Genomic DNA, 23,375 nt, shown 5'->3' on the forward strand with positions numbered 1-23,375 from the left:
AACCTCTTGGTTCGAGGTCTGTGCTCAATCCACTGAGCTACGCCAGCCAGGGCTCACTTCTGGATTTTTGAGACATCATTATTGTCAGAGTCTTATATTGCTTTAATCTGCATGCAGACGTTTACAATTTAAGTTGAGATCAGTCCGTCATTGTTTCCAAGGCTCCTGCGGAATTATGACTTGTCACTCCCCTCAGGAAGCGAGGCAGAGGGAGAAGTTGGGGTGTGACTGGGGTGTGGAGTCTTCACACCAGTGGCTCGGCCAGCCTCCTGGGGAGGCGTCCCAAGCTGAGGCAGGGGAGCATGGACCAGTCACTGGGTGTGGGCCTCTGGGAGGAGGACTCAGCTTCGAGGTCTTGGGGAAGGGGGAAGGCAGGTGCCTGAGTCCTGAAGGAGGGATCTGGGTGGAGCATCATAGTCTCCTCCCCAGGTACCCTGTCCGTCTTGGTCCCTGCTGTGTTCTCTACACCAAACTGTGCTTAGCATGTAATGCGTGCTCAGGAAGTCTTTGGTGAAGGAATGAAAGACAACCAGGAACAGAAACCCAGATACTGGGTCTTAACCCAGGCGAACTGCATCTCAGCACAGTGGTGGGAGAGAGGGAAGGCTCCCTGGGCAGATGTGCTCAGGATCAGCTCTTCAAGTGCTTCTGGCCTGTCCCCCGCTGGCAGCCCACTGGGTGGTCTTGGGAGCCCCTCTGGCTCAGCAGTTGGTGCTGCTCAAGGCCTGGAGACGGCTGGGCTGGCCTGGTGATGGGGGCCTCCGTGGAACCGTAGGCTCTGTGACTTCTCTTTGGATACACGTCACCATCATGAGCTTTAAATGCTGAGTTTTTTTTTTTTCCTTAAATCTCTCTCCAGCATTCCTTGAAGAAAAGAGGGACCCGTTCTCTGGGGAAGACGGACAAGAAGCCTTTGGTGCAGGTACTTCCCAGCAGTTCCTGCAGCCCCTGGTACAGCCCACACAGCAGGTCTTAGTCCCAAGGCCTAACTCCAGGTGGCCTAGGGGGTTTCCCCAGAGGTGCCCACCTTCTCCATATTTTATCCCATCCTCTCCTTGTTTATTTTCTTAGCTTCGCTGCCCACTTCACGTCCCCAAACCATGCCCTGAACCCGTGGCTCTCACACACTCAGATAGACAAAGCGCTGTGTGCAGCACAGGCCAGACGTGGAATACCGCTAGCCTGTAGCGGTCTTGGATTGTCAGGGCATTATCTCATTTAATCCTCTCCATATGTCAGTGAGGGAGGGAGTGTTATTGTCTCATTTTACAGTGAAGAAACTGTTGTAGTAATGGTAGTGGTGGTAGAAGCAGCAATAGTCACCCTGGCAAAATGTTACCTCCTCCAGGAAGCCCTCCTGAACTCCCCAGGCTATATGTGGTGCTCCATTTTTGCTGCTCTATCAATGTCCCCTCTCTGCTTCCCTCTGGACTGCCAACTCTTTGAGGGGTGGGGCTCCCGCTGCTTTATTCCTGTTTCCCCAGCACATAGTTGCTGCTCCCAGAAATGTGGCTGGTGTTGAGCCTCCCAACACTAACTTTCCCGGGTCCTCTCTGTCCTTGTGCCTGTGGGGCCCCAGGAGGACAGCGCAGATTTGAAGTGCCAGCTGCACTTTGCAAAGGAGGAGTCGGCCCTCATGTGCAAGAAGCTCACCAAGCTGGTCAAGGAGAACGACAGCATGAAGGAGGAGCTGCTCAAGTACCGCTCCCTCTACGGTGATCTGGACAGCGCCCTGTCGGTGGAGGAGCTGGCTGATGCGCCCCACTCGCGGGAGACCGAGCTGAAGGTGCACCTGAAGCTGGTGGAGGAAGAGGCCAACCTGCTGAGCCGCCGCATCGTGGAGCTGGAGGTGGAGAACCGAGGCTTGCGGGCCGAGATGGATGACATGAAGGATCACGGGGGCAGTGGTGGGGGCCCGGAGGCGCGCCTGGCCTTCTCCGCGCTGGGTGGCAGCGAGTGTGGGGAGAGCCTGGCAGAGCTGCGGCGACACCTGCAGTTCGTGGAGGAGGAGGCGGAGCTGCTGCGGCGCTCCTCGGCCGAACTCGAGGACCAGAACAAGCTGCTGCTGACCGAGCTGGCCAAGTACCGTTCAGAGCATGAACTGGACGTGACCCTGTCGGAGGACAGCTGCTCGGTGCTCAGCGAGCCCTCGCAGGAGGAGCTGGCGGCCGCCAAGCTGCAGATCGGTGAGCTCAGTGGGAAGGTCAAGAAGCTCCAGTATGAGAATCGTGTGCTCCTGTCCAACCTCCAGCGCTGCGATCTTGCCTCCTGCCAGAGAACGCGGCCCATGCTGGAGACGGACGCCGAGGCGGGGGACTCTGCCCAGTGCGTGCCCGCTGCCCTCGGCGAGCCCCATGGCCCCCATGCCACCCGGCTCTGCAGAGCCAGGGAGGCCGACGCGCTGCCTGGTCTCAGGGAGCAGGCTGCCCTGGTCAGCAAGGCCATCGACGTCCTGGTGGCCGATGCTAATGGCTTCTCTGCTGGCCTCCGCCTGTATCTGGACAATGAGTGTGCCGACTTCCGGCTGCACGAGGCCCCTGACAACAGTGAGGGCCCCAGGGACACCAAGCTCATCCACGCCATCCTGGTTCGGCTGAGCATGCTCCAGCAGGAGCTCAACGCCTTCACGCGGAAGGCAGACGCAGCCCTCGGGAGTTCTGCCAAGGAGCCGCCAGAGCCCTTCTCGTCGCTGACCCCTCTGGGCTCCCAGGGGCCCTCCAAGGAGATTCTTCTGGCCAAAGACCTGGGCTCAGACTTCCAGGTAAGGTGTGTCCCAGTCACAGGTCCTGCTACGCTTTTCCCATAGAACCTTGTTTACAGAACCGTAACATGCAGATGGAGAGGTACACAGAGCACAAGTGTATAGAGCTTAGGGTTTTCCCAAGGTCAGCACATCCATATACATAATCATTGCCCAGAACAAGAACTAGGACACGGCCAACAGCCCAGAAGCCCCTCCTGGTGACCCCTTCCAGCCGCAGTGCCCGCTCCCCAGTGTAGCCTCTTGATTCAGTTCTGTCTCTTTGTCTGTCAGTTTTGTCTGTCTTTGAGCTTTATGTAAATCGACTCACGTAGCACACACTTTCTCCTGGCTTCCTTCCCTCACTGTTATGTTTGTCGTCGTGTGTGGCAGTAGTGTATTAATTGTCATTACTGGACTCGATCTCATGGAGTGAACGTGCCACAGTTCCCTCCCTCATGTCCCATTGACAGGTGCAGGGGTTGACTCAGGCCGTCTTTTTTCTGGGTTGGCCTTTCTTCTTTCCTTGTTTCTCTTGCAATTTTGTGTTTTAAAACGAGTGTTATTAAAACAGAGAACTTTTGTCCAGGTCCTATGCAGAGGCCAGAAACGTGGCTGTTTAATGGTAATGAACTTCTAGCCTTGATGTCTATAAAATACCACTTAGAAAAATTAGAATAACGAATGCATTTGTCCCTCAAAAATGCACTGTCGCCAGAGGAGCCCCTGAGCGTCCGAAGAGCTTCAGGAGCCCCTGAGTAAAGGGCGAGAGCCTCCTCCTTGCCACTGCTCACTCCCTGCAGGTCCTGCCTTGAACAGTCTGGAGCAGCTCTGGCCAACACAGTGACCAACACATGGGACTATTTTAATTTAAATTAATGAAAATGACATACAGCTGGAAATTCAGTTCCTCAGTAGTCGTAGCCACACTTCAAGTGCTCAGCAGCTGCAAGTGTCCAGTGGTGCAGATCCAAAATATTTCATCACCACAGCAAACCCCTCTCAGTCTTTCTCTAGCCCTGATCGTGTAGCTCAGTTGGTTAGAGCATTGTCCCCGATACCCCAAGATTGTGGGTTCAATCCCCGACCAGGGCACGTACAAAAATCAACCAACGAATGCATCAATAAGTAAAACAAATCAGTGTTTCTATCTTTCTAAAATCAATCAGTACATTAATTAATTAAACCTTTCTCTACACATACCCTCATGTATTTGCTTTTTCACCCAAATTGTCTTTTGTTATACCTTCTGTTAGCCCACAACTGATTTTTCTCATTATTAGTTCATTTACTAGGATGCTCTGTTTTTTTTTTTTTTAAGATTTTATTTATTTATTTATTTTTAGAGAGGGAAGGGAGGGAGAGCGAGAGAGAGAGAGAGAGAGAGAGAGAGAGAGACATCAATGTGCGGTTGCTGGGGGTTATGGCCTGCAACCCAGGAATGTACCATGGCTGGGAATCGAACCTGGGACACTTTGGTTCCCAGCCCACGCTCAATCCACTGAGCTACGCCAGCCAGGGCTGATGCTCTGTTTATTGTTCATGTATTGTTTGTGCTCGGTGCTGGGGGTGCTGTGGTAAGCAAAACAGATATGGGTCCTTCCCCCAGCGCCCCCCCAGCCCCACCCCTGCCTATGTCATTGAGTGGGGAAGAGAGATGTCAATCAAAGAATGCCAATGAATATGAAATTACCGACTAGATAAGAGCTCTCAAGGAAGTATACTTGGTTCTATGAACAAGGATCTTGACCTAGTCGCTGGGTCAGGGAAGGCCTCTGATCTGAGCCGAGGTCAGAAGGATGGGTTACCTGGGGAAGAGTTCTAAGCAGAGGGAGCAGACTGTGCAAAGGCATAGTGGCTGGAAGGGGCGTGGCGTGTCCAAGAACTAAGGAGGAATGAGGCTGGACTGCAGAGGGCACTGGGAAGGTTTGAGCTTCACCCTGAGAGCAGTGGGACGGGTCTTTCCATGTCTATAGAGAGATTTAGCTCTTTTTTTTTTTCACAACTACACAGTGTAGTGGGGCCATACCTTCTTTCACCCGCGCCCTGTTGACCTGGCTTTTTTAAGCAAGCAGGCTGCCCTGTTTTAGGTCGCCCCCTTGGTTCTGCTTGAGGTAGGCGTGAGCGGGGGCCGCACACGGGGTGGGACGGTGGAGTCAGGCTCGGAGGCTCGTGCACAAGGTGAACATTCACAAAATCAGCGTCTCGCTTACCACTCACCTGGCCACTCGTCCCTTCAACAAACACTCACTGAGTGGGTGCAGTGCCCTAACCAGGCTGGGGCTGGGGCACCGAGGTGAATCCACGCGGATCCCAGCCCTCAGGTGGGTGCTCAGAGCCTCTTACGGAGCCCCGAGGCCTGGGGTGGGGCTGTCTCTGGCACCCTTTGGGCCCGTCCCCATGGTTATCTTGGTCTCTTCTGCCCATGCCTCTGGTGCAGCCGCCCGACTTCAGGGACCTGCCGGAGTGGGAGCCCAGGATCCGAGAGGCCTTCCGCACGGGCGACCTGGACTCCAAGCCCGACCCCAGCCGGAGCTTCAGGCCTTACCGAGCTGAGGACAACGATTCCTACGCCTCTGAGGTGGGCCTCGGCCTGAGCCAGCAGGGGGGTGGGCAGGAACAGCGGGGGGGCCAGCGGGAGAAGAGTGGCGGGGGGCTTCCCAAAAGCAGCGGGGTCCATGGGAGTCTTAGCTGGTGATGATAGGGGGTGTGAGCACTCCACTTGGTTTTGAGCTTCCGAGGACAAGAAAGGGAAACAAGGATGTTTGGGCCATTCTCATGGCCTGATTAAAAGGAAGCTTATAAATTCAGTTGAAGAAATTGATTTTTTTTTTCCCTGTACTAAATTCCACTGGGAATTCAGTAATTTAAGCCATTCAGTGGAATCACTTATTTATGTCATTCAATGGAATCACTTATTTATGTAAAGAAGGCAGCCGTCCCCACAGTCAGGCTGGCTGGGTTCAAATCTCGGGTCCACTTTATACTGGCTGCATGTCACTTGACCTCTCTGATCCTCAGTTTCTCACCTACAGAATAAAAGTGATCCCTCACTGGGTTGTTGAAAGGATTAAATATGCAAAAAGCCTTAGCATAAGCCTGGTCCATGCTGGGTGAGGAGGAGGAGGAGGAGGAGGAGGAGGATGACACACCACTGGGCCTCAGGGGACCTACCCTTGTGGCTGTGTGGCCTTGGGTGCAGGCACAGTCTTGCTCTGATGCAGCTTCCCCCTCTGTTACAGGGTTTAGAGCTGGTGGTGGCTGGAGCCTTGCTAGGATTCTCTGGTCTGTGAGGAATTCTGGGTAGTTCCGAGCCCCTCCCAAGCTTACTTCCGAGCCTTTCCCTAGCACTTTATAGTGAACCTGAGGCAGGAAATGGCTCTTACAGTCTGGGTAGGACCCACCTGAGATTCCCGAACCATGGAGAGCCCTGTGGGTGCCCCAACCTGCTCACCCTTTTCTTTTGAACATCCCTGGAAAGGCAAGTTTGGGGTCCCAGGAAGGCCAGTCTGCAGCAATGCAAGTGAGTAGCTTCCTTGAAGTCAGAGGATCAAATTCTCTAAGTGATCTGAGTTTCTTAAAAGCCACAGCAAAAAGTAGGGGGTCAGGGGGGGAATCATAAGATACTTAGTTCTCATTTTCTGAAAAAAGGAAGCGGCCAGCTCACTGACAGAGAAAATAATTTCCTATGTACATTCAGTTACTGTTTCATTCAACCACTCCTCGTGGAGCAGTTACGGTTTGCTGGGCACTGTGTTGGGTTCTGAGTTCAAGAACACCACAGATAGCAGATCTCGTGCTGCAAGGATTTTTTAATACAAAACGGGTGAATAAGATACACCTCGGGTCAGTGCCTTCCATGGTCACACTTCCACACCATGGGCCAGATAATAAATGTGTATTTTTTTTTCACGGAGGGACGTCTTGCCATTCCTGGGGGGGTTTTGTGTGAGGGTGGGGCTGACATTTCCCTTTTCTTCTGCTGCTTAATGTGACAGCATAGACATTCCCTCTGTTACTCCTGAGTAGCGATACTTCAAAGAGCATTTTTAAGCGAAGCATTACTTATGGAGAGAAAAGCACTTATATTGTAAGTGGACAGCGCAGACGGTTTCCACAAACTGGACGCTCCTATGTAATCAGCAAGATGAATAAACAAACATGACCCCCCCAGGTGTCCCCTGCTCGTCACCATCCTGACCTCTAACAGAGTGGATGAGTTTTGCCTGTTTAGCTACAAATACTTGTAACACAGTTTCCCTCAAAAATGTAGAGTTTTATGCCTTTTTCTTAAGATTTTATTGCATAGTTATTATTATAACACAGAGCTACCACAAAGTTTCTAAGCTCCATTACATAAAGATATAAAGAAGAAAGTTGCCCTGGCTGGTGTGGCTCAGTGGATTGAGCACAGGCCAGCAAACCAAAGGATTGCTGGTTCAATTCCCAGTCTAGGACACATGCCTGGGTTGCAGGCCAGGTCCCCAGTTGGGGGCGCAAGAGGCAACCACACATTGATGTTTCTCTCCCTCTCTTTCTCTATCCCTTCCCCTCTGTCTAAAAATAAATAAATAAAAATTTTTTAAAAAGGAAGAAAGTTAGGATCACAAGGTTATCACATAGTTAACCACTGTTAACATTTAGTGTGTGTGCTATGGCCTTCCTGGTTTTCTATTGAGATATATATCTTTTTAAACTCTTTATTGAAGTATAACATAATATAATATACATACGATAATATACATGTAATAAAGGACACCGCCCTTAAGGGTATAGTTAATGGGGTTTTACCTATGTATAGACCCAGTAAACACACATATTGATCCTCATCATTATTATGTAAGTTGTTTGTATATTTTTGCAATTATAAACAATGAGACAATGAACATTTTTGCAAATCAGACCCAGTTCCCACAGTATATTATTTCCCCCAAGTAAATTTCAAAGAGAAACGTTATGAAGGTAAAACTGTTTAGCTACAAATAGCTGGATTTGACGTGCACCGTTTTGTCTAACCATCAGGACAGCCCGCAGAGGTAGGGTCAGCCATCGGGCCTGACTCATCCTTGAAGGTCAGCCTGGAGCGCACCGACAGCTGTTGCCGCTCTACCCTCGGACCACAGTTTCTAACCTCCTTGCCCTCTCCCTCCTCCCCACCCCAGATCAAGGAGCTGCAGCTGGTGCTGGCTGAGGCCCACGACAGCCTCCGGGGCCTGCAGGAGCAGCTCTCCCAGGAGCGGCAGCTGCGGAAGGAGGAGGCCGACAGCTTCAACCAGAAAATGGTCCAGGTGCGTGGTGCTCAGTGCCCTCTCTGCACTTACTCCAACTTCCCTTCTCCGAACTGAAGTCAAAACCTCAGAGGTCCACAAGGCTTCAGAAGGCAAGAATGTCAGGGGAAACCCGAGTCTTGCTGCCTCATGCCGCACTCACGGTTGTGGGTGTCAGTGAGTCTATTAGCTGTGCTGGGCTGGGAACCGGGCCTGTCATTGACTTCCTGAGTGACCTCAGGCCAAAGCCGTCTCCTCTCTGGGCCTGCATTTCCCTTCTTTGAAGTACTGCCCCCATCAGAGCTGAAAACCTGTAGTCGATAGGCCATAGGCCTCTCTGGTAATCCAGATGAAAATCCTGCCAATAGAAAGCACTTATTAAGCCCTCACTGTATGTCAGGCCTGTGCAGTGCACTTTCCACACAGTATGTCCTTTAATCCTCATGTCTTCTGCTCTGCTGTGTCTCCATTTTCTAGACGGGGACACTGACTCCCAGGGAGCTGAAGTGCTTTGCCCAGGGTTTCACATCCAGGCGAGATGGGGTTGGGATTCTAACGCCGGTCTCTGGCTCCCTCTTAACCATGACTCAGCATTGCTTTCTCTAGGATATTACGTGAGCTCAGCCTTCCTCATTCCCAGGATGCCCTTTGCTCTCCACATGGGTCACCCCTCCCTGCCTTCAGTGCTCACCCTCCTCACTGAGTGTGAGTTCATGTGAAACACTGGCATCCAGCACGTGCTTATTATATTATGTCATGGTTTTTATAATCAGACAGAGCTGAGTTCAAATCCCCGCTGTTTTCACTGATTCAGGAACTGATTGCCACTGCTTTTATGAGTTCCTCTTCCCTGGAGTAGCAGAGGGCAGTGTTTTATCTCAACAGCATGAGCTGCCAGTGGTGGAATCCCTGGCAGGGATCACCAACAAGCACCACCCAGATTTCCTTCCCTGCCCTGTCAGAAGCCTGGAATGGGGTGGGGTGGTGCCCAGGAAGACAGCCGGCTTGCTCACACTGTTGTCCCCTTTGAAGCTGAAGGAGGACCAGCAGAGGGCGCTCCTGAGGCGCGAGTTCGAGCTGCAGAGCCTGAGTCTCCAGCGCAGGCTGGAGCAGAAATTCTGGAGCCAGGAGAAGAACATGCTGGTGCAGGAGTCCCAGCAGTTCAAGCACAACTTCCTGCTACTCTTCATGAAGCTCAGGTGGTTCCTCAAGCGCTGGCGGCAGGGCAAGGTTTTGCCCAACGAGGGGGATGACTTCCTTGAGGTATGTTTTCCCTGGGACTGGGACTGGGACTGGGACTGGGAAAGAGGTGGTGTGGGGGAGATAGGACCAGAGGGACAGCCAGCTGGCATTGGGACATATGCAGGCCAGCAGCCTGCAGGCGTCATTCAGCACCTGTTAGTGAGAACCAGCTCTTTCCTGGGCACTGTGGCGGGCGCTGGGGGATACGGTGGTGAAGAAGACAGGCTTAGTCCTGGGCTCAGCAGGAGAAAGTCTCTCCGGGGGCTGGTGGGTCTCTCACACCTGCTCATTTCCCTTGTTCACAAACCTCGGGTCTTCAGCAGACAGCAACAACCTGGTTCTGTCGTTACTGCGTTGTATGCAAACATAGTGTACGTTTTTTACTCCTGTAAAGCACAGCTTACATACGAGCAAAGTGCACACGCCTTCTGTGTGCAGCCGATGAAGATGTACAGTGCCCACCTGCTCAGCCCAGCTCACAGGAGAGCACATTTCCTCGTCCCTGAGGCTCCCTGGTGGCCCAGTCAGTGTGCCCTCCCCAGCAGTCAGCATTGTTCTGATTCCTTGTACCGTCGATTCATTTCGCCTGTGATAGAAGCTTGTATAAGTGCAAGTGGTCTTTTCTGTCTGCCTTCTTTTGCTCAATATAACTTTTTGAGATTCATCCATGTTTTGCATATAGAAGTAGTTCATTCTTTTTTATTGTTTATTTGTGCCTTATGAATATACCTGTTTTATTTTTTCCTTTTTAAAGTATATTTTATTGATTATACTCTTACAGTTGTCCCAGTTTTTTCCCTCCCCTTTATCCCCTCCTCCCTGCACCCCCCCCACCCCCTAGCATTACCCCCTAGTTCATGTCCATGGGTTGTACATAAAAGTTCTTTGGCGTCTCCATTTCCTATATTATTCTTAACCTCCCCCTGTCTATTTTGTACCTGCCTATTATGCTTCTTATTCCCTGTACCTTCCCCCCATTCTCCCCACTGATTAACCCTCCATGTGATCTCCATTCATTTCTGTGATTCTGTTCCTGTTCTAGTTGTTTGCTTAGTTTTCATTTTTTAGGTTCAGTTGTTGATAGTTGTGAGTTTGCTGATACGTGTCTTATTTTTAATGTTATTTTTGATATATAGCTATGGGTATTGGCTTTAGTAATAATAATTACTACATTTACATTTACTATTTACTATTAATATTACTAAAATTACATTTTTAGTAATAATAATTTCCTTTTTAGGTATATATATATATATATATATTTTTTTTAACTAGAAAGAGTAGGTTGACTTAGAAACATCAGTGGTACTACAGGTAGTATTTGGAGGTGGCAGGAAACCGGAGGAGTGGAACTTTGGGAACGTGGAAGCTTGGGAGGCGCCCCGTGGCCCACTGTCCCTCGGCCTGCGCAAGACCCCTTGTTGTTCAAAGCCCCCGCCTCCCATCATCATTGCATGGGCCTCGCCATCACTAAATGGACCACACCGACATTGCTAAGAGAAGGGGGCATGTAAGGACATCACACCTCAGTCATACTCTGCTGAGTTGGTGCTGCTCGCCTTGGCTTTTTGGGGACAAGTACTTCTGGTCTAACCCAGACTTGGCCCTCCTTTCGCTTCAGGTACTCTTTCCTGAGCTAGTGGGGCCCAGTGACACTTCCCAAGTCCCCATGCACCCCTGCCAGGGGACCCCTGGAGTAGCCCCAATGCCCCAGGAGCAGAGGGTGATGATCAGACCTGAGTCTTTGGCAAGAGTCCCCTTCCCTCACCTCCAGTGGGACTCGTTCTCCCAGGCACTGGCCTCCTCCCCGGGGGCCTCTTGGGAGGGTCCCTGATCATCCTAAAATGGGCCTCACCCTGGAGTATCTGACACCGAGGTCCCCCTCTGAGAAGCAGTTTCAAAGTCTGTCTTCCATGGCTGCCCCTTGGGCATCACCCTCTGTGACACCCGGGGCCTCCTATTTGGAGCCACTGTCTGCTGTCTACTTCCCCTTCTGTGGCATTTGAAAATTTAGGACCATCTCTCCTGTTTGGAAGTTCCACCTGGGCCTTTGGATGAAGCCTAGTTTCATTTTTTATTTTTGTGAATTTTTTATTTTTTATTTTTAAATAGTAAATACATGTAACAGGTTTTACCCACTATATATATATATATAAAATATACATAGTTGAGTGACATCAAGTTCACCCACACTGTTGTGCAGCCACCACCACCCTCCGTCTCCAACTCTCTTCATCCTGCAGAACTGAAACTCTGGGCCCACCAAACACCAAATCCCCGTCCCCGTCCCCGTCCCCGTCCCCCGAGCCCTGACGACCACCACTCTGCTTTCTGTCCCTATGAATTTGACTACTCTAAGTAGCTAGCGTGAGTGGAATTGTACAGTATTTCTCCTTTTGTGTCTGGCTTATTTCACTTAGCCTAGTGTCTTCAAGGGTCATCCATGTTGTAGCATATTGCAGAATTTTTTTCCTTTTTAAGGATACTATCCCATGGTATCGATAAACTACATTTTTTTTCCAGCTTATTAAGGTATAACTGCCACCTAGGAGTTGTATATATTTAAGATGTACAAATTGATGTTTTTCTAAAATTTTTTGAAATTGGTTTTAGAGAGACAGGAAGAAAGAGAGAGAGAGAAAGTGCTATCAATCTGTTATTTCACTTATCCATGCATTCATTGGTTGCATCTTGTATGTGCCCTGACCAGGGATTGAATCTGCGACCTTGGCATATTGGGACTGTGCTCTAAGCAACTGAGCTACCCAGCCAGGGCTGCAACTTGATGTTTTGATGTATGTTTATTTTGTGAAATGATCGCTTCAATCAAGTCAACATTCATTACATCTTTCTTTCTTTCTTTCTCTTTCTCTCTTTCTCTCTGTGAGAACACGTAAGATCTCTCACCACATTTCAAATACACAACATAGAATCGTTGGCTGGAGTCGCCGTGTTGTATGTTAGATCTCCAGAATTACGCATCCTGCGCAACTGGAACTTTGTGCCCTTCGACACAAAGTGGGCATCTCCCGCTTCCCCCTCCCCTGCCACTGGCAACCACCGTCCTGCTACTTGTGTACATTCAGCTTTTCTTGATTCCACATTTGAGGAGGTCTCACAGTGCTTGTCTTTCTGTGTCTGGCTTGTTTCACTTAGCGTGATGTCCACCGGGTCCATCCATGTTGTCCAAAATGGCAGGATTTCCTTCTTTTCTCAGGGCTGAGGGATACTCCGTTGTGTAGATATACCACATGTTCTTCACCCACTCATTCATCCGTCGACACTTGAGTCGTTTCCGTGTCTTGGCCCCTGCGATGATGCTGCAGTAGACACGAGGGGGTGCAGGCGGTGCTCCGGATCCAGACCTCGTTCCTTTGGATACGTTCCCAGAGGTGGAGTGCTGGGCCACATGTCCTGTTTTTACACTTTCGGGGAAACCACCACACTGTTTTCCGTAGCCAGGGCTCAGCTGTGGCTGCTGGAGAACATGCTCCCTCACACCCTCCGAGGCAAGTTGCCTGCAGGCCACAGAGCCTCTGTTTTAAGTCAGTTTTTCTCAGACAAACTTCATATTTGCTGAAAGTCTTCCTAGCCATTTCCATTTACTGGAGTAACAGAGAAACAGAAACTTGCTTTAGGAAAAAAAAATGAGGTATAAGCATAAAACATTAAATATATGTGCCTCTAGTTAACAGAAATACAAATATTCACTGATACATAATTAATAAGATATCCATAACCACATACATGTTAAGCATACATACATGTATGCATATAATATGAGGTAAAAGCACATATGTGTGAAAGTACATAAAAACAAATACGTAATAGGATACATATAGATAACTATAGATAATGAGCTTGATACGATACAGTCATACTTCAAAGAACATACATAACCACACACGCAGAATGAAAGCTGCCTGTGTGAACGCTACCGCTCACGCATTGCATGTTCGCAGTGTTCTGGGCACTGTGTTAAATGCTTTAAGCGGATTATTGCATTTGACTTCTACAAATACCCTGTGACATGGAGGCAATTATTATCCCCATTCTACTGCAGATAAAGATCTTTGATTTCTTGTCCTCCATTCTGAAATCCAAAAGCTCTAAGAACTGTGTTTCTTCGTGTCTGACTCATTTGGAAAAAATTGGCCTGACACTCGCTTGGCAGCAAAACCTTCATTTATTCCGTTTCGCGTTGATGTTCGTATGTCTGTGAGGGACACGGTGGTGTTTCCCATTACGCTGGACTTTGCCAGGGTTGCTAGACAGTGTACAGTGTAGGTACCACATTATTTCCCTAAATCCCAATGAATTCTGAATTCCAGACACACCTGGCCCCAAGCATTTCAGAGAAGGAATTGTGCACCTGTGTACACGCAGTCAGAAGGCTGTATATTTAAGTACTCGTGACCGAGGCCAGCCAGGATTGGGGTGTCTATCCGTGTAGGCCCTGCTCCCCAAATACTGTCCAGCCTCAGTGCCTGCCTGACCCTGGAAACCCTTATTCATTTAGTTTCTAGGACACGCTCTTGGCTTTTCTTCCACCTCCCTGGTTGCTCCGTCTCAGTCTCCTTGGCTGGACCCTCTGGTTCTCACTGACCCGACCCCTGCATGTCAGAGTCCCCAGGGCTCAGCCCTCAGCCTGTGTTTCTCTCCCACCTACACTTGCTCGCCCGGGGAGCTCACCCAGGCTTATAGCTTCAGTGGCCGTTCTTGCACATTACGAATCTGTTCAGAATCTGACCCAGCTGCACTGCTTCCCCCTCCAATCCCAGCCATTGTCACGTTGTGTCTGGCTTGTCTCCGTGGCCTCCTACCTGGTCTCTTTGCTTCTGCCCCTGCGCCCTTCCGCCACGCATCTCGCATTCACACGGGTGCAGGGAGGCACCAGGCAGCAGGTACTCCATGTGGATGGTGCCCTTTGGAGCTGTGTGGTACGGGCTCTGTTGCAGCCCTGTATCTCAACACAGCACCTGTGAGGCCAAGTCAGGCCGGTGTCTCTCTGTGGCCCACAGTCCACCCCCCCCCGCCCCCATTTCACCCAGAGTAGAAGCCGAAGTCCCTACAGTGGCCTGGTCACCCAGCCTTGCCCCCGCACTTCCCTCCCTTCCTCAGACAGACCTGCTCCCGCCTCAGGCACTTTGCACTGGGTTTGTCCTCTGCCTGGAATTCCCGACCCACAGTTACACTCACAGCTCAGTCTCTCACTGCCTTCAGGACTTGGCCCCAGTGTCGCCTCGGCCCCAGGGCCTTCCCTGACCGCTCACACACAGCACATCCGAGCCCCTCTTCCTGTTCTCTCTTTCTCCGTAGCATCTATTACCGTGGGTCGTTTCATATATTTAAAGACATTTCACACATTCCACCTGTTCGTTTGTTTTCTTGTTCCTGGGCTAGAAGCAAAGGGGGCCAGGGCTGTCCGTCTGCCTCGCTCCCTGGCACATCCCCCGTTCTGAACACAAGGCCTGGCAGCGGGAGGTGTTCCGTCCCTGTTTGTTGAGCAAATGTGCAGCCGGTGAGAGGGGGGCTTCCTTCTGCCCCGTTCCCATCCCGGCCTCCTGGGCTGGCCCCGGCCTCCTGGGCTGGCACCGGACTCCTGCCCAGCTTCCATCGGCAACACACCCCGCCTCCCAGGAACCTCCCTTCTGTCTGCCCGAACTTTTGGCTCCCTTTTCTGTGACCCTGGGGCGAGCTGTGGCTTTTATCGCAGCCTCAGTGCCTACCGTGACCTGGCCTGACAAGATGTCATGTCTGAGCAGCTCTCGGGGACGCCTCCCGGTGTTCGGCCAGAGAGACGGTGGGAGGCCAGAGGTGCCCGCCTCTGCGGCTGTGCGCCCAGCCTGCATGGTGTCCTGGAGGTCAAAGTTGACATTTGGGAAGTCGGTGCCAAGCTGGGTGCCTTTAGACCACCCTGCCCCATAAACCCTCTTCCTTCTTCCAGGCCGGCTGTTCGGTTCATTTTCTGACTGGGCTGCCGGCCCGAATCCCCTCCTCCTGAGGGTCAGGCCCCCAGCCCGATGCCCTCCCCACCCTGTTGAGTGAGGTTTTTTGTTTTTTGTTTTTTAATTAGGTAAATAGCATGAAGGAGTTGTACCTGCTGATGGAGGAAGAGGAACTAAATGCCCAGCATTCTGACAATAAGACCTGCGCGGGGGACAGCTGGACCCAGAACACGGTTTGTCCTCAGCCTGTCCCCGTCCTGTCCCGCCCATCTGCTTCTTCGTCTGATGAATGGTCACCTCCGGCTGCCTTCTCTGACCTGTGTGCGCTGGGCACCAGAGCTGCAGAGGGTATTTGCCTGGTCACTGGCCCCAGGTGCTCAGTGCTGTGGAGTGGGGGCGTCATCCTAGGGCAGCAGCAGAGGGTCAGATGGTGGACTGTGGGGTCACAGGCAAGAGAGCAGTTACTTCTGTTTGGAGTGTAGTGGACATTGTCACAGAGGAGTGGTCATAGGTGGTGGGTTTTGAAGGATGAACAGGAGTTTGCCTGCTGGACAATGGGGCAAAGGCCATCCTGGACCAAGAAGACTGTGTGTACAGAGGTGTAGCAAGATGTTCTGGGATTCGCTGCATCTTGGAATGCACATCGTGGAGAAGAGGATGTCATGTTGGGGTCATATGAAGACGGACCTCGTGGTCTGGGGTTGGGACCCCTCAAATCAAGCCATGGGGTACAGAGAGCAGTGGGGTCAGGCTCCCAGGGGTACAACCAGTGAGCTCGGGTGCGGGTGGGAAACAGGCCACTGGCCAATCAGAGGGGATTGGAACCGAGCCAGGCAGAGGGGATTGGAACCGAGCCAGGCAGTCGGGGAGGCTCCGTGGTCCAGACTCCTTGTGTGGCCCTCGGTGGCCAGAGAGGCAGATCCTGGGTGAGGACAAGGACCCCAGGGCCTAGACACTGCAGGACCTCAAAGAAGCCGGGGCCCAGCTCAGATTTAGACTGAGTTGTTACTGCTGTGGCTGCAGGGTTCTTGTTTACCTGAGGCTGGGATGCATGTCGGCGGAGGAGGTGGCCAGGGCTGAGATGACTCAGCTCAGAAATGTCAGGGCTGGGATTGCATGGGCGAGGTGACCCAGAGAGGGTGCGGGGCTCGCCCGAGGCCCAGCAGAGCCCAGTTTGGACTCTGGGTGGGCGTTCCCAGCCCGGTCCCCCCTTGCAGCCCCTCCAAGCACCCCTGACCCAGGCCCCGCCCCTGTCTGCAGCCCAATGAGTACATTAAGACGCTAGCCGACATGAAGGTGACGCTCAAGGAGCTGTGCTGGCTGCTCCGGGATGAACGCCGTGGTCTGACTGAGCTTCAGCAGCAGTTCGCCAAGGCCAAGGCCACCTGGGAGATGGAGCGGGCAGAGCTCAAAAGCCATACCACCCAGGTGAGTCTTCCACTGGTCAGAGACATCTGCCGCCCCACTCCCGTCTCAGCCCAGCCCTCAGCTGTCGGCTCTGGAAGCAGGCTGAGAAACCTGTGCTCCTAGAAGCATAGGAACCCTGTCATCTCACCTTGTGACCCAGAGAAGGCAAGACACTTACCTAGAGTCACACAGCAAGGGCATCGGAAACAGTGGGGACCAGGAATCCCTGAGCTAGCAGGGAAAGTGAGGGATTGACAAAAGGGCCTGGGGGTGTTGGGGGCACCCCTGCTCTACCAGGTGAGGCCAAAATGCCTAAGTCCCTGTCTGTACCTGGTGTCTCGAATGGAGGGTCTACTCTCCCCACAACCGAAATGACCAGAGGAGCCCTACCCAGGCGCTCTGGGGTGTGGTCTCTGCTGTGTACCTGGAGGCAAGTTGCTGCCCATCTCTGGTCTTCCCAGTGAGAGGGTGGGCTTCCTGCCACTCAGAGACAGTGCTCTGACCACCCCCGCCCCATGCCACAACCCTGCAGGCTACCTTCCCGAGCATTGTGGCTCCTGGGAGGTGGATACATTTGTTATCTCTGCTAAGCAAGTGACAAAACAGGCACAGAGGAGTTAAGTTTCTTTCCCAAGGTCACCCAGCCAGGCAGGGGCAGACCTGACCCTCACTCTCCAAGCCTCTGCCCCTTCTTCCCAGGGCGCACAGATTTCTGGCTTCCCGGTGCCACCATCCTCGCCTCCTGACCCCCCTGCAGACCTCATAGCCCCTGCCTCTTCTGCACATTCCACGGTGCCCACTGCTGCTGTTGCCCCCCAACCCAGCCATTCCACATGCTCCACCCCCACCACGGGAACCTGACCGGCCCCAGGAGGGTTAGGATCCCAACCACAGCCTGGGGGGTGTGGGGTGAATTAATTCTTGAGGTTGGCCGTTTACCTCCTGCCACCCCAGGGTTTGGGCTGAGAAAGCCATCATGCTGGAGTGATTCCTGCACACGATCGTTACATAAATGTCTGCCTGTCCCCCCCTAACTGTAAACCCACGTTGCTGGTAAGAATCGTGATAAGCCATAATTGGCAACCTCTGCCATTTTATAGCTGTGTGACCTGGGACAAATAATTTACCTCTTTGAACTTCTTTCTTATGTTTAAAATATCAAAAATGGTAGTTATTTTCCCCGAGTTTGCATGAGGATCCTGAGATAATGCCTGCAAAGCCCTTAGCACAGAGCTTGGCCTGCAGGAAGGGTTCCACAAGCCTTGATTGGGAGGAGGGGTGAGTTCCGAGTGAGGGGTCCTCCCAGGAGAACTCGCTCCTCCTGCCCCCCGCTGGTGTCCTAGAAAGAGGGAAAGAGGGCGGGAGAGCAGAGAGGAGGGGCCTCCTGGTGCCGTTGCCCAGTTTGCTCTTCCTTCCGCAGATGGAGCTGAAGGCTGGGAAGGGTGCTGGGGAGCGGGCAGGGCCAGACTGGAAGGCCGCCCTGCAGAGGGAGCGGGAGGAGCAGCAGCACCTCCTGGCTGAGTCCTACAGAGCTGTCATGGAGCTGACGCGGCAGCTGCAGATCAGTGAGCGCAACTGGAGCCAGGAGAAGCTGCAGCTGGTGGAGCGGCTTCAGGGTGAGAAGCAGCAGGTGGAGCAGCAGGTAAAGGAACTGCAGAACCGCCTGAGCCAGGTGAGTCCTGTCCCAGCCCAAGGTGGCTCAGGTTCCAAGAGGCAGTCACTGTAGGAAAAGGCTTAGGGTAGGATCTCCTTCAGGTATAGGTGGATCCAGGTGCTCAGAGAGTGAAGCAGGAACTAGGTCTTTCTGTCTGCCAGCCTCTCAGTCTTGCTTTCCTCTGTGTTTTTTCTTAAACAAGCTGACCTCAAATATGGCCTGTTAGTTTTGTGCTTATGTCCTCACAGCTTAGTGATTGTAGTGGAAAGAGTTTTCCTTTTCCACAAGGCTCTGATTGGCCAGGTGTGAATCATGTGCCAAAACCCAGGAACCCAGAGGGGAGAACCAAGGGTGGGCCCCGTGGGAAAACTGGAGTCCTTGGACCAAAAGAGGGACAGAGAGGAGAGCAGCCGTGACCATCACACCCTCCACAGTTCACACCACGAGTCCAGCTTCGTGAGCTGCTGTGCTCTCTTCCTTATTTTGGCTTTTTCCTTTGTTTTACTTCCGATTTTAATCACATAAATCAGGATTTCACCTTTATAGAAGACCCAAATATTGCAAAAGCCTACTGCAACCCACTCCCTCCCTTTCTTCCTAAATTTATGTTCCCAGAGATGTCTTTTAACATTCATGGGATCATAAGGTACATACTGTTTGCACTGCGCCTCTTTCATAGAGAGCCGTTTGCACCAAGGTGTGGAGGCGGGGGGCCCTCGGTTTATCTGCTCCTCAGGGTTCCTAGTACGGAGTCCCCACCCTGCTGTGATTCGGCTGCTGCTTGTCTGATCTCACCGTTCTAGGAATTGTAGCAGGAATTAATGTATTAGTGACAACTGCATAGTAGTTTATGTAATATTAAATGTAACATCATCTAGAAGGATGCCCGTGAGTGGTTGCTTTCATGATCGTTTCTCACCTTGGCGGTGGCTCGGAGCTGCTGCCCCCTGGGAAAGTGGCTTCTAGTCCACGACCTGGGATCTCCGGGCCTTAGAGCAGAGCCTGGGGAGTGGTCCAGCATGGAGCGGGGTCCTGCCCACCGGCTGGGCCCACCACCGACCACCCCCTTCACCCTCCTCGCCCAGCTGCAGAAGGCTGCTGACCCCTGGGTCCTGAAGCACTCGGACTTGGAGAAGCAGGACAACAGCTGGAAAGAGGTGAGCAGGGCAGCGGTCCACCCACGTTCTTTCGGCTCCTGGCTGCACCGGGGGAAGCCCCTCAGTTGTGGAGGATGCCCACCCTGTCCCACAGGTCACATCCTCGTATCTTGGGCTCTTCAACCCTGGGGTCTCTACCCCGTGTTTCCAGCCTGTGGTGTGGCACCTGTGAAGGACCCTCTACCGGCCCCACCCTCCCGTGCCTGGGAGAAAGGCTGGGCGTCTGCCTTCTTGGCCAGGCGCCTGGCCCTCTCTTGGTTTCCCATGTGCCTCTCTGGAAAGCAGAGCCTCTAAGTAGCCACGTGATCCCGGGCAAGTCGCTCTCCCTCTCTGGGCCCCAGTCGCCTCACTGGTGAAATGAGAATCGCCTTCTCGGCCTTAGCCCTGCCCTGCTTGTGGAGATCAGTTAGGTCCCATGGGTGAAGTTCGCTCCGAAGCCGCAGGTGCACTGTCCTTACAGCAACATGTCGAGTGAACAGACAGGCCCTCCTCCTCATCCCTTGTAATCCTCGAGACAGCCCGAGGAAGTGGTGTGTCGGCCGGGAGACTTGGCTGCAACAAAAACTGATTCTGGGGGACTGAGGCAGGGGCGAATTTTGTTAGGGGCTTCAGAGGGTTGGCGATGCAGGTCCCCAGGGACCTGCTCTGGCACCAGGGTGAGACAGGCCCAGAGCAAGAATCTTCAGGTCACTGCTGTCACTGCTAGCTGACCAGTGATCCAGGGTGCAGCCACCACATTCAGATTAAGTTCTAAACAGACTCTGTTTCCATGCACTTCTCTCTTGGAGCTCTCCCTGGCCAAGCCTGGATCACACACCTGTGGGGAAGGTAGGTGCACTGTGGCCACAAACTGACCAATCAGTATTCTGGATCAATGCTGACACCAGTTCTGCTGTGTAAGAGGAGACTCAGGTGTGAGATCTGGGGTCAGCTCCCACGACAACCTCCTGCCACCTTCCCTCCAGGTGTCGGTGGCTGGAACTGACCCTTCTTGTCTCTGTTCCTTGACAGACCCGCAGTGAAAAGATCCACGACAAGGAGGCCGTTTCTGAAGCCGACCTTGGGGGAACCGGCTTAAAGAGGTGCTGGCACCCCCTCCACCCACTGCCCCTGCAGCCTCGCCCCCTGCTCTGCCCGATGCCTGTGCTGCCCCTTTGCCTCCCTTCTCTCCCATGCCCCATGTGCCCACCACTGCACCTCAGCAGAGCTGGGAGAAGCTGGGATAAGGTTTCTATGGAACCCAGGCCACTAGGAGCTGGGAAGCTTGGGGTGATAATGCTACCTGCAAGTTTTTGTTTGTTTGATTCTGGGCGTGGAAAACTGGGGCCCTTCCTTGCCTATCTATCCTAGCTACGAAAGAAACTACGGAGCTCCTCTTGAGGTTCTTTCTTCTTGTGTCCATAGTGGAGAGGGTCAAGCTGGACTCCCATTTCTGGGATCATCCAGCACTTCCTGTGGGCCAGGGAGACCCCCCCAGGGCCCTCAGGATCATGTCTCCGCCGTTAGGAAAGCCGTGAAAGCAGCGAGGGCAACAATGCCACAGGGGTCATGGGAGCAGCCCGCAGCCAGGCGGGTGGGCCGTGGAGTTCAGTGTGGGGTTTCAGTTCCACCTGTGCCGTCTCTGTGACCTTGGGTGAGACGTCCCGCCTCTGTCTGGTGGGGACGACAGACGCTGCCTCCTGGAGTTACTGGGAGACTGAACGTGAGACACACTTACGTGTGCTTGGCATTTTTAGTCGTCAGGCATCACCTGTGCCAGGTCTGCAGTGGAGATTTAGTGAAGTCTTAGTTCAGGTGCCCGCCCAAAACAAAGACCAGGAATCGAGACCTTGTCCCAAGGGTCCTGCGACAGGGGTTTGAGTGGAAGTGATGTATTTGGGAGTGGATTCCAGGAAACACCTAGGAGTGAGACAGGGTCGGAAAGGCAGGCAGTAAAGGGGTGTTATCATTCCATGGGCCACCCCAGCTCAGTGTCCCTGAGGAGCTCAGAGAGTCAGGGCAGAGCAATCAACTCAGAGTGCTCCCACCCAAGGGTTTAAGAGCCATCAAACCCTACCTACTGTTTGGGCAGGGCTGTGTCTGGGATAGGAACTCTGATGTTTCCAGCTTCCTCTGTGTGGAGGCCAAGTTTGCTCCTGCAGTCAGGGAAAAAAGCCCTCAGGGCTCAGAGCAGGAAGTGCCGGGTGTGGGGGTGTGAGTGCTAGGGGAGGTGGGGCGGGGGCTGACAGAGACCTGCATCAGAGGGAGGGGGATAGTGGAGGTCCGGCCCTGGTGCAGCGCAACCACCAGGGAGGGAGACCAGAGGGCTTGCGTGGGGGGTGCGGTCTCCCGCTAACACCGCTCTTCCTCCTCCCCTCTTCCCAGGACCAAATCTGTTTCCTCCATGTCTGAGTTTGAAAGTTTGCTGGACTGCTCCCCCTACCTTGCCAGCGAAGCCCCCCGGGGCAAGAAGCTGCCCAACAACCCTGCCTTTGCCTTTGTGGGCACCCAGCCGGTGGACGCGGAGAAGGATGCCCAGGCACAGCCGCGGGACTGCAGCCGCCTGGGTGCCCTGGGCTGCCAGGAGCCCTCAGGGAGGCAGATGCAGCGCAGCTACACGGCTCCGGACAAGACAGGCATCCGTGTGTACTACAGCCCCCCGGTGGCCCGGCGCCTGGGTGTCCCGGTGGTCCACGATAGGGAGGGCAAGATCATCATTGAGCCTGGCTTCCTCTTCACCACCGCCAAGCCCAAAGAGTCCGCGGAGGCCAACGGGCTGGCGGAGAGTTCCTATGGTCGGTGGCTGTGCAACTTCTCCCGGCAGCGCCTGGACGGAGGCTCGGGGGGCAGCCCCTCGGCAGCCGGGCCCGGCTTCCCAGCAGCCCTGCACAACCTGGAGATGTCGGGCAACATGAGCGATGACATGAAGGAGATCACCAACTGTGTGCGCCAGGCCATGCGCTCGGGTTCGCTGGAGAGAAAAGTGAAGAGCACGTCCAGCCAGACGGTGGGCCTGGCCAGCGTGGGTACGCAGACCACCCGCATGGTCAGCGTGGGCCTGCAGACCGACCCGCCCCGCAGCAGCCTCCACGGCAAGAGCTGGTCACCCCGCAGCTCCTCGCTGGTGTCGGTGCGCAGCAAGCAGATCTCTTCCTCCCTGGACAAGGTGCACTCGCGCATCGAGCGGCCGTGCTGCTCCCCCAAGTACGGCTCCCCGAAGCTCCAGAGGCGGTCCGTGTCCAAGCTGGACGGAGCCAAGGACCGCAGCCTGTGGAATCTGCACCAGGGCAAGCAGAACGGCTCGGCTTGGGCCCGCTCCACCACCACGCGGGACAGCCCCGTGTTGAGGAACATCAATGACGGGCTGTCCAGCCTCTTCAGCGTGGTGGAGCACTCGGGGAGCACGGAGTCCGTCTGGAAACTGGGCGTGTCCGAGGCCCGGGCCAAGCCCGAGCCGCCGCGGTACGGCCTCGTGCAGGAGTTCTTCCGCAACGTGTGCGGCCGGGCCCCGAGCCCCACCTCGGCGGCCGGGGAGGACAGCGCCAAGAAGCCGGAGCCCCTCTCCCCTGCCAGCTACCATCAGTCGGAGGGCATGGCCAGGATCCTGAACAAGAAGGCAGCCAAGTCAGGCAGCAGCGAGGAGGCCAGACTCTCCGTGCCCCCGGGGAAAGACGGCGTTCTCCGGGACGCGGACGGGACTCCAGTCCTTCCCAGTGAGGTAGGTGGGTGCGGCTGCCCTTTTTCTGGGGAGTGGGGTTGGCTTATAAGGTCTAAGCTCTTCGGGTTGTCGGACTTGGGAAATACAGTTCAGTGTTTCGTAAAGCTCTTGTGCTCCTCTGGGATGGGTTTGGGCGCCCCGGACTGGAATGACACATGGTCTACATACCGCCTAACAAGCCGCTTTGCCGCCACATACCAGAGATTGCCAGCATCCCCAAGTGGAAGGGGTGTGCTGACTTCTCACCTGTCACCACTGGTGTG

At 53.6% G+C, this 23,375-nt stretch overlaps 1 protein-coding gene across 2 annotated transcripts in view; it reads left to right on the forward strand.

Annotated features, from left to right (window-relative positions):
* SOGA1 (suppressor of glucose, autophagy associated 1) overlaps positions 1-23,375 on the forward strand; it is a 65,423-nt gene that overhangs the window by 34,692 nt on the left and 7,356 nt on the right. Inside the window, exons 4-14 of one of the 2 annotated variants that reach the window (XM_045832567.1) lie at positions 860-922; positions 1,580-2,761; positions 5,181-5,321; positions 7,903-8,028; positions 9,040-9,270; positions 15,326-15,430; positions 16,458-16,625; positions 18,025-18,276; positions 19,344-19,415; positions 20,427-20,497; positions 21,780-23,112. In XM_045832567.1, coding sequence (XP_045688523.1) covers positions 860-922; positions 1,580-2,761; positions 5,181-5,321; positions 7,903-8,028; positions 9,040-9,270; positions 15,326-15,430; positions 16,458-16,625; positions 18,025-18,276; positions 19,344-19,415; positions 20,427-20,497; positions 21,780-23,112 — 3,744 coding nt within the window. The remainder of the gene's footprint in view (positions 1-859; positions 923-1,579; positions 2,762-5,180; positions 5,322-7,902; positions 8,029-9,039; positions 9,271-15,325; positions 15,431-16,457; positions 16,626-18,024; positions 18,277-19,343; positions 19,416-20,426; positions 20,498-21,779; positions 23,113-23,375) is intronic. The other variant, XM_045832568.1, reaches the window with a different exon arrangement.

Source organism: Phyllostomus hastatus, unplaced genomic scaffold (genome assembly GCF_019186645.2).
Source record: "Phyllostomus hastatus isolate PE091 unplaced genomic scaffold, TTU_PhHast_1.1 phas_contig_17, whole genome shotgun sequence".
Taxonomy (NCBI): domain Eukaryota; kingdom Metazoa; phylum Chordata; class Mammalia; order Chiroptera; family Phyllostomidae; genus Phyllostomus; species Phyllostomus hastatus.